The following is a 10,512-nucleotide window of genomic DNA, read 5'->3' on the forward strand; positions in this document are numbered from 1 at the left end:
CGGGCGTGTTGGAGCTGCAGGTTCTCCGGACGCCACGTGCTGGCGTGAGAAGACTCGCTGGGCTTTCAGGTGATTTCGGGGACCATGCTGGGGATCGCGGGGTCGGGTAGGCTGGCGCGACGTGTCCCCGGCCGCAGGGCCCCGCGCGGTGTGTCCGCCCCCGGCTTGTGGCGGGGGACGCCCGGCCGGGCCGGCCCGGCTCCCGGGCTCCCCAAAGTGCAGGCCTGGCCCCGGGCGCCGCCTGGCCCCCATCCCGCCCTGCTCGGGGTTCTCGGGCCTGAGTGGGCGGCGCTGGGCGATGGGACTCGGCCTGGTGGGCGTCTGCCCGGCCGCCGCGACCAGTGAGTGACCAATTCCTCAGTCCTTCCCTGGGTGAGGCCGGGCTCCCACACGTCACTCCTCGGAACGCCGGCGCCGGGGGAGATCGTGCAGGGCTCTCCTCTGACTGTTCTCGTCTTGTGAACTTTTTAGTAGCACAGGGGATCTTATCGAGCCAGCTTTTCTCAAATTAGGGAGATTATTAGTATCATGGCAAGGGGGTGAGGCCACGCACTCTTTGAAATACAGATTCCAGGCCCCGTTTCCCCAAATGGCAGTTACGAAGGTGTGGGGAGTAGGCCTGGAAATCGGCCTTTTAAACAGACGTTTAAACAGACTAGGTTGGGGAAGCCCCTAACCTAGTTCAGTGCTGGATTTCATAAACCCTCGTTTTAAGTTAGGAGACAGTGCCTTGGTCCAGTTGATATAGCTCTTTAGGGCCAGAGCAGGGTCTAGAACTGCCCACCTTCCTGATCAGCCAGCAGGTTGGTGGCCCTGAGGCCACTGGGAATTCTGACTTCGAGGTTCCTTTGGGCCTTTGCCCAAAGGCCTGGTGACTGCTGATTCAAAGTGCTGGTTCTGGGCTGGAGAGAGATTTGTTTGCCTCACTGAAATACTTTTATTTGAGCAAAACTTCTCCTGAGCTTCCCTGAGCTCCATGTGGGAGCCCAGGATGAGGAAGGTGTCCCCTTGATGATTAATTGTTGGTTCTGACATGTCAGCTAGGTCAGGGCATGTAGAGAACTGCTTTCATCTCTTGCAGCACAGGGCCAGGGCCACAGAGACCTTTTTTCTCAGGGATCCTAATTTCTGGCTTCTTTGAAACCTTGCCAACAGTGTTAGGGAGGCCACCGACCCTTGTCCTGGCCTCAGCTCCTGACCTGTAGGGTCCTTAGCCATCTCAGAGAAGGGAAATGGCCCTCCTCCCCTACAAAAGTCAGTTATTAGTGGGTCTCTGTCTAAGGCCTCCCCATTACTGGGCTGAGACAAATTGAGGTTCTGTATTTGTCAGCCTTAATATGTGACTTGTCAATATGAGGAAGTTGATTACAGTTAAGAGCACTTTTAAAAAGGAGAAGACTTCTTGGGGAAGGGTTAAGCAAGCAGAGGGAGGATAAGTCAGGATGGGTCACCGTGCCTCCCCCTGGCCCAGGCATCACCAAATGGCAGTTCATCTCCCCTCCCATTTCTCTTAGCCTCTGCTATTGCTCAGATTCGTATGTTCTCCAGGCCTATTCCTATATGGCAGTTGTGATCCCCCTCACGCTAAAACTCTAGGGAGCTTGGTTCCCATCCACCTCTGGATTAAGCCCAAACTTTTACCACTCTCCAGGAACAGTTCTTTCTCACTGTCCACACTGCACCGGTCTCCTCTCCCCTTACCTCCTTGCTTTCCAATTGCTGCACCAAACTCCTTGCTTTCCCACAATGGATGTGCTTTGCCTCCTGGACTTTGTGTCTGTGGTTTTTTCCTGTCTGGATGCCCTTCCCTTCCTGGGCTCCCTGGTAGACCTTTCTGAAACCCTTCAAAGTGTCCCCTCCACTGCTAGGGCTTTTCTAACCTAGCGCTTCTGCTTTTTAAATACCTGGCCTGGTGACTCAGGCATGGGTCCTTTGTCCATTGCTCCCATCCTGAGCACACTCTTGTAAGTTCCTGACTATCTCTCTTCCGACCAAACCAGAGTTCCCTGAGGATGTGGTCACTTCCAGCTCTGTAGTCCCCACAGTCTGGCAGATAGCAGGCCTGGTGTCAGCTTCTGGAGAGGATCCGCTCCATGCCAGGTTCCAGGCTGGCTGTAGGGGAAGGGACAGAGACAAACAAAACTCTCTACCTGCCTTCATAGTGCTCTGAGGTGGGCTGTATGTAACTGTTGACTTTGAAGAGTGCAGTAAATTCTCTGATTGTGCTGCCAGAGCAGAGAGGGGTGAACTTCTTTGCTCCCCAGTTAGACTGTAATTGTCCGGGGTCAGGGCTACTGTGCCATATTTCAGTGACCTCCCTAGGTGCCTTTGGGGCTCCCTCGCTTGACCCGCCGAGACCAGTATAGGGACACCACCTTGGGGTAGGAAAAGCCACCAGAGTGTGGTGGGCTTCCCAGAGTGCAGGCAGAAGATGGAGTGGTAAAAAGTGGACAGGGGCAGTTCCTCCAGCCAGGCCTACCTTGTGCCTTACGCCCAAATGGCATCAGGCTGAAGGTGGGCCCCTCTTCCTCGGCCCTGGGGTACTTTTTTCAGGCCTTTGCCCCTAACATGTCTACTGATTCCTCTCCCTTCTACCTGGAGGGCTACTGTTCCACGTTCACGCAGACTTAACCTCTTCAGCCTGTCCTGCTTCCCTGGCACTTCTCACGCAGCCCTTCACACGCCTTCTGCTCCGTTTCTGTCTCTGCAGTGAGACTCAACTCCTGGAGTCCAGGATCTTTCTTTGTAACTCTCTGCCCAGCTCTTGCCACAGTTGGGAACCCAGAGGCCTCAGTGTGACATTGGCCTGTGCAACCCGGAGGATTGTTCCAGAAGGGCTTCCTGGAGGATGTAGAAAGGGTAGGAGGGATGTGAGTGGGAAGGGAGGCAGGAGGAAGGCCTGTGGGTTGGGAGTCCAGGCTGAGGCAGCTCTGGCCTGGGAAGAACTGGTTACCAACCATGAGCAGGGGTCTTCACCTCTGGGGGAAAGGGAGCATATAATACATGCCAGGAGGGAATTCCCCTGTGGTCCAGTGGTTAGGACTTGGCGCTTCCACTGCCTTGGCCTGGGTTCAATCCCTGGTTGGGGAACGAAGATCCCGCAAGCCGGGTGGCCATAAATGAATGAATGGATGGATGGATGGCCCGGATTCAATCCCTGGTTGGGGAACTAAGGTCCTGTAAGCCACGTGACCAAAAATGAGTGAATGAATGAATGAATGAATAAATAAAATAAAATAAAAAAGCAAATTATTAAAAAGGCAAAAGGGACTTCCCTGGCAGTCCAGTGGTTAAGATTCCGTGCTTCCAATGCAGGGTGTACGGGTTCGATCCCTGGTTGGGGAACTGAGATCCCACATGCCGCTCAGCCAAAATAAATAAATAAATAAAAGGCAAACAATAAAAAGATAAAGTCCATATATATATATATATATATATATATATATATATATATATATATGCAGGGAGAATATAATATATGCAGTTTAATGAGGATTTGGCCACAATTCAAATATACACTAACCGAGGGAAACTTGGGACATGACACTCCTGACTCCACAGAAAATCCCTTTGTTCCTATTAAGAATAGTTGATTCAGGAGTTAAGGATGAGCAGCTAAATTTTATCCAGATGTACTAGGAAATAGCATTTTCATGAATACAGATGCAACTAAAATTGGTCACCTATAAAGATTTTAAAGGCTACATCAAGGTATATAGTCTTGACTAAAGACAGATTAATGAACCAAATGACTAATAATTAGTATTCTTAATAATAGGGTGGGGGAGGGAAGGATTGGGAGTTTGGGATTAGTAGATGCAAACTATTTTGTATAGCATGGATAAACAACAAGGTCCTACTGTATAGCACAGGGAACTATATTCAATTTCCTGTGATAAACCATAATGGAAAAGACTGAAAAAGAATGTATATATACGTGTAACTGAGTCCCTTTGCTGTACAGCAGAAATTAACAGCATTGTAAATAAACTATACTTCAATAGAATTTAAAAAATAAAGCATAATTTTAAAAAATATATGCAGATCCTAGCACACATGGATTGTGCCTTTTTCTCTTCACAAGGGAAGGGTAGTAGGGCCATTTTACACGCAAAGAACCTGAAGTTCAATGGTTAGGTAACTTATACAGAGCTGAGTTAGCCCCTGCTCTGTCTACTTCAAAGCGCTGGTTTTCTGGTGTGTTCAAAACATACTGGCTGACTTAGTACAGCAAACAAGATGAGGTTTTCCAGGCTACATCCTTCACTGTTGGGAAGATGCCGGCCTTATTGCATGGGATTTGCAAACCCATGTGAACAACAAATATTTCCTGTGGCAGTGGTGTGTGACAGCATCTCTTTACAACCCAGCGTTCAGGGATGGAGAGCTTGTGGGAGGTACCACAGGAACCCGCAGCACTATAGGTCAGGGCTTTTTCTGTTTCTCTTTTAGAGTTGAGCTGGTTAACCAGCACACCAGTGCCTGTAGGCTTCAGTGATTAAACTACATGTCCAATTGTATTTAAATGTTTGTAGACAGTGTTGTGATGAATGAATTAGAAGAAAGGCATTTAATAGATTACATCATTTTAGTTAACACATACCAAAAATACAACTATTGTGGCCTTCCTGTGAAATATTTTCTCCAGGTTTTGCTGTGGGTCTTGCGTTCACATTTCGTAAAGTTTTTGTTTTGTTTTGTTTTTAAAATAGGATATCATATATATGCCATTTCTGTAACCTTTATTTTCTCATAGCCATACCTCTAAAATGTTTTGATGCTAATGGTATTGGAGGTAAGCTATGGCTTGGAGGTTGAGAGCATGGATTCTGGGTTCACATCAGCCTTTGTCTACGTATTAATCGGGCAAGTTACTTAACCTCTATGCCTCAGTTTTTGTACCTGTAATATGAGGATAATAATGCTTTGTTCAAGTTGTTGGGACGATTGAGTGATTCCATGTAAAGTACTTAAAACAGTGGTTTTGCAGGTGGTATCGATTGTATGAGTGCAATTATTATTAACATAGGTCCTTGACTCCACCTGGGATGCTGAGACAAAGTGTGGGGCTCTGGGGCAGCCTGGCAGGAGAGCACTGCAGGGAGGGAAGAAGAGAGAGGGAGGGGCAGGGCTGGCCTGGGACACTCCTCACCCAGCCCCTCTGACCTATGTGTTCTCTCCCCAGGCTGCTGCCCTGTAGGCAGATTACCTCCCAGACCTCCCTTGCCCTGAGCGGTGAGCTGATTGGGATGGTGGCCCGGGAAGCTTCTGAGTCTGCCCAGTGCCTGTGCCCTTCCCTGGCCAGCCTGAATGCCAAGGATGTGCTTCGGAGGAAACACAAGAGGAAGAGCCGACAGCACCAGCGGTTTATGGCCCGGAAGACCTTGCTGCAGGAGTATGGGTTGCGGAACACACCCCCGGAGCCAGGATCCTCCCCAGGCACTGAAGCCGCCAGCAGTGTGAGGCAGCGTCCAAGGGCTGAATCTGGAGGTGCCCAAGGCAGCAGAAAGCCCACCCCCAGAGAATCTGCTGGGCCCTTGCCCAGCAAGTGCGTGGCTATCGACTGTGAGATGGTGGGCACGGGACCGCGAGGGCGGGTGAGTGAGCTGGCCCGCTGCTCCGTGGTGAGTTACCACGGCGAGGTCCTCTACGACAAGTACATCCAGCCTGAGATGCCCATCGTGGACTACCGTACTCGCTGGAGCGGCATCACCAGGCAGCACATGCGCAAGGCCATCCCCTTCCAGGTGGCCCAGAAAGAGGTGAGGGCAGGGCTGGGGGTTTGGGGGCAGTGTGATGGGCTGGGAAGAGCAGCCCCGGGCCTGAGTCAACACTTAGCCACTAGAAGCGAGAGACCATTGGGAAGTTACTTAACTTCTCCAAACAGTGGGTTTCCTCTCCATAGAAAAGGGTGAATAGAAATCCTGCCCTACCTGCGTGGAAGGGGTGCTGGGGTGTCCCACGTGATAGTGTTTATGGAGAGGCCGCGCCAACTGTGAGATGCGAAACAGCTTCTTTTCTGTTATGAAAGCACTATGTGTCTGCCTAAAATTTGTAAGGCTCACAGTGCTGTCACCTTCAGGTGTTAAATGTTTTGGTATTTTTTTAATGTTAGTTTTTCATTGCTTTGAAAAAAATTAGTGTTGGGACCACACTGACATGCCAGGAATTCCCAAACGTCCTCGAGCATAGGAAACACCTTAATCCTTATTAATGATCTTGGAACCTTGTCCTCAGATCCCTCCATAGAGATTCTGATCCTGCAGGTCTCTAGGCCTTGGGAGGGCTCTGAGGTGTGTGTTCCTAAAAACCGTCATGCTGTGTAAACTTGCACGATAAAAACCCCAGAGCTGATGGGGAAAAGGGGTTAGGGACACAATGCCCAAAAAACTTCATTAATGACACCCCAAAAATAAAAAGATAGAAACCTAATAACAGTGGGAGCACAGTTTTGCACAGATTGAGTGGTTGAGAAATGCGTAAGTACAGCACTCTGCCTTGAAAAGACCTGGAGCGCTCGAGGAAGTGGGTGTCAGGGGGGTGGCGGCTCGCACTGTGGGAGGGGTTGAGAGAATTACCTGAAGTCAGGAAGTGGGAAGCCAGGTGCGGGCAGCACACTGGTGAACTGCGCTGGCTGGTAGACTTGCAAGGCGTGGGTACTTTCTGGATTCCCCAGTGGCTCTGCTCAGCTAGGTGATGTTTCTGCATTCACTTTCGCCCTTCTGTTTCTCAAGGGCGAAATTTGCATTATTCTCAAGTCACATCCTAATATATCAACCGTGTTGGAACATTTTGCATTTTCAAACCAAGCGTTGTAGCAGAACTACTTAACATTTCTGGTTTATTCTTGGGATGAGGTGCATTTAGGAAATACTAATATAAGTCATCTTGTGTCTTCCTTTTTCACATAAGATACACCCTAAGGATTTCTTTCAAAAGGTTATTTATCAAGCAGGTTGATCAGGAATAGAAGCAGCAGGAAGGGAGGTAGGTGGTGAACCCTCCAGCTCCCTGTTGCTTCTCTCAGCCTGCCAAGAGCTGGACCACATTGGATCTGCCTGGACTCGGAGCCAGTGTGGAGTGTGCTGGGTGCCTTCCCACCACGTGGCTTGTGTTGTGTGTGTGTGTGTGTGTGTGTTATGAGGGGGTGGTGACTAGAGTGGGGTGGCCCGTCCCTACCACTAAAGTCTAAATGCACCTTATCCACATGCCGTGAAGGCTGAGTTTAGCGATAAACCATGCATCACCAGCAGAGGCAGCTGTGGGAGGCTGGTGGCGGGTGATAAGGAGATGCCCGTGGCCCTGGACATGGCCTCCCTAGGGCCTGAGGACGGCGGGAGGCAGGAAAGAGAGGCGCACATTGTGTAGCTGGTGAGAGCTGAGCCAGAGAGCATGTTTCGAGGGTGAGAAGCGGGAGTCCTGTACAGCAGAGGGGCAAAGGGATAGAATCCTGAAGATAAGGACCGTTCCATTAATGCTGTAAAAGCTGCCGTTGGTGATACGTCTCCAGTGCCTGGCACAGTTCTGGGACTTCACCCTGACACCCTCCTGTGTGCTGAGCTGGCACAGAGCATCACTAGTCCAGGCAGACATGGTTCCTGCGTGTTACCATGAGCTCACAGTGGGGGGCAGCCGGACAGGCCACGCGGAGCTGAATGTGTGCTTAGAAAATGTGGTGAATCCCCCGAAGGAGAGAACAGTGGGGGTCCTGATGGCGTTGGGGGAGGCCTGCTGATATGTAAGCTGAGACCTGCCATGAGAGGAGTTGGTGGGGGTGGGGGGTGCTGCGGGGCTGGCGAGGTCTTCCGGGCTGAGAGAGAAGAGCCTGTGCCGGCAGGAAAGAGTGCTTGTATGGGGTCACTTACCCATCCAAGAGCCCCTTAATGCTCACTACCACCCCACCAATGCCGTCGCCAACTTTCCTGTTTTGCAGATGTGGGGGAAGCTTAAACGGCCCCCTGATTATAGCAAGTAGTGAGTAGAGGGTCGTCTGGATTCAAGCGCAGGGCAACTTGGTTGACAGTGGAGCCAGTGGTCACCCCTCTGCGCTGCCTCACTCCAGAGGGGTCCCCGCACCCACTGGTCAGGGTGTCAGGTTGTGTCTTGTGCCCGCCTGACAGTGGGGCCTTCCCGACTCCTCCTCTGTTCACAGATCCTCAAGCTCCTGAAGGGCAAGGTGTTGGTGGGGCACGCCCTGCACAATGACTTCCAGGCCCTCAAGTACATCCACCCTCGGGGCCAGACCCGGGACACCACTTATGTCCCCAGCCTCCTCAGCCAGCCCAGCCTCCACGCCCGGACCCGCGTCTCTCTTAAGGACCTGGCCCTGCAGCTGCTGCACAAGAAAATCCAGGTGCGTGGTGCAGGGGGGCTGGGGGAGTGAGAGGGCCCGGCCTCCATGCTGGCCTGTGCCTCCAGCCTGCCAGTCCCAGTCCTGGGGCTCCCGCATGTCCACACAGCCCTGGGTTTTTTCTCTCCGTCGCCCTCCTTCCCCAGTGCTTTGTGACAGCCAGCCACACCCTCCCGGGCTGCTGTCTTTCAGATCTGTCTCCCACCCAGTTCCTGGCTCTGTCCCCACGCTTGCATGTAGAACCCTATCTCCTGTAGCCTTCGGTCAGGGGCAGCTGATCACTCTTGCTCCTGCTGTGCTTCACATTCATAATTCCATCTGCTCCTCAAGGCTTTGAAGCAGGGATTTTTTTTTTTTTTAATAAATTTACTTATTTTATTTATTTATTTTAGGCTGCATTGGGTCTTCGTTGCTGGGTGCAGGCTTTCTCTAGCTGCAGAGAGCGGGGGCTACTCTTCGTTGCGGTGCGCGGGCTTCTCATTGCGGTGGCTTCTCTTGTGGAGCACAGGCTCTAGGCACACGGGCTTCAGTAGTTGTGGCACGCAGGCTCAGTAGTTGTGTCTCGCGGGATCTAGAGCTCAGGCTCAGTAGTTGTGGCGCACGGGCTTAGTTGCTCCGCGGCATGTGGGAATCTTCCCTGACCAGGGCTTGAACCCCTGTCCCCTGTGTTAGCAGGCGGATTCTTAACCACTGTGCCACCAGGGAAGCCCTGAAGCTGGGATTTTTAACCGGGTTTTCTATTTGAGGAAACAGGCTTCAAGAAGCTAGGCTTGTGGTACAGCTGGGATTCTAGCGCTTGTCTGTGTGACTAGGACCCATGCCCTTCTCGCTATACTAGGCTATACACCCGCATTCTGAGAGTATGCATCTCTGGGCCAGGACCCAGCCCGGGCCGCTGGGCTCCCACCAGGACTACAGGCAGTGATGCGTGGGCTATCGTCCGCAGGTGGGCCAGCACGGGCACTCATCGGTGGAAGACGCCGTGACGGCCATGGAGCTCTACCGGCTGGTGGAGGTGCAGTGGGAACAGCAGGAGGCCAGCAGCCTCCAACCCCACCCTGAGGACAGAGAGCCCGACAGCAGCACAGACATGGAGCAGTATATGGAGGACCAGTACTGGCCGGAGGACCTGGCCCAGGGCACCAGCAGAGGAACAGGAGAGGCACCGGGCAGAACGGAGTGAGGGAGGGGAAGCTCCACTGGAGAGCGGGGACCAGGAGAGTGACTGGGGCCGGATGCCACCAGTGTCCCCCAGGGCCTAAAGTGTTGGCACCATCTGCCCACAGCACAGTCCCCGATTCTGTGGTTTTGCTGATGGCACCTTATAGGCACCATGAAAATGGCAGGTGGGCTAGCTGCTTGAGCCTAGCAGGAGTAGGGGATGCACCAGCAGACTCCCCACCCCCAGGCTGTGCTCTCTAAAGGGATGATCTCTCCCTCCTTGGGGGTGGGTGTCCCTATTCAAGAATTCCCTTGTCTTGCCCCAGTGACCTGGGGTAAAGCTCTCTTCCTGTTGTCACCATCTACCTCTTCCTCCACAGTCATTTTCAGGAGAATAACTACTCCCTGAAGCTACAGAGTTAAGGCCACTCAAGGGTCATTTTGTCCCTTTCTCTCAGGACTGGATCCCTGGCTGTAGCCATCGTAGGAGCTGCCAGGCTACAATGGAATAGCAGAGACCTCAGCTCGTGGGGAGCTGGGTCTTCACTTGCCACCAGAAGTCACCAGGCACTGTTCTGGGAGGAGGGAAGGCAGATGAGCTTTGGGTGGAGACTCGCATATGTATTTTGACCCAAGTCAGGCATTCCTCCTGCCCACCCAATGCTAGGCTTTCTTAAGCAAAAGTCTGAGAAACAAGACAGCGGTTTGAATTCTGGGACCCCTGTGCAGAATTGCCCACAGGGATCTTTATTTATTGAGAGCAAGGCCACGGGTCTGTAGGGGAGCAGAGGGCGGGTCCGCTGGGGCCGGGCCAGGCATTGACAGCTGTGCAGCTGTTGCACTCGGGTGGGTGCCCCCAATCACTGGTGGCTGGGTTTTCTCCAGATTTCTAAAAATGTTCTGTGTCAGGATTCATCCCCTACCCCTCTTTCCTTGTTTCCTAAGGGACAGTTTGGGGGTATTGGGGTAACCTGGAGCTCAGGTCACACAGAACCTTTGAG

General features: G+C 52.2%; 1 protein-coding gene across 1 annotated transcript; it reads left to right on the forward strand.

The window, feature by feature from the left end:
• The first annotated feature begins 5,249 nt into the window (after positions 1–5,249).
• Positions 5,250–9,533, forward strand: AEN (apoptosis enhancing nuclease). Its single transcript, XM_065871764.1, has 3 exons — positions 5,250–5,762; positions 8,153–8,353; positions 9,297–9,533. The coding sequence occupies exons 1-3, from the start codon at positions 5,250–5,252 to the stop codon at positions 9,531–9,533; spliced, it is 951 nt and encodes a 316-aa protein (XP_065727836.1).
• The last annotated feature ends 979 nt before the right edge of the window (positions 9,534–10,512 follow it).

This window comes from Phocoena phocoena, chromosome 2, assembly GCF_963924675.1.
Source record: "Phocoena phocoena chromosome 2, mPhoPho1.1, whole genome shotgun sequence".
NCBI classification, from domain to species: domain Eukaryota; kingdom Metazoa; phylum Chordata; class Mammalia; order Artiodactyla; family Phocoenidae; genus Phocoena; species Phocoena phocoena.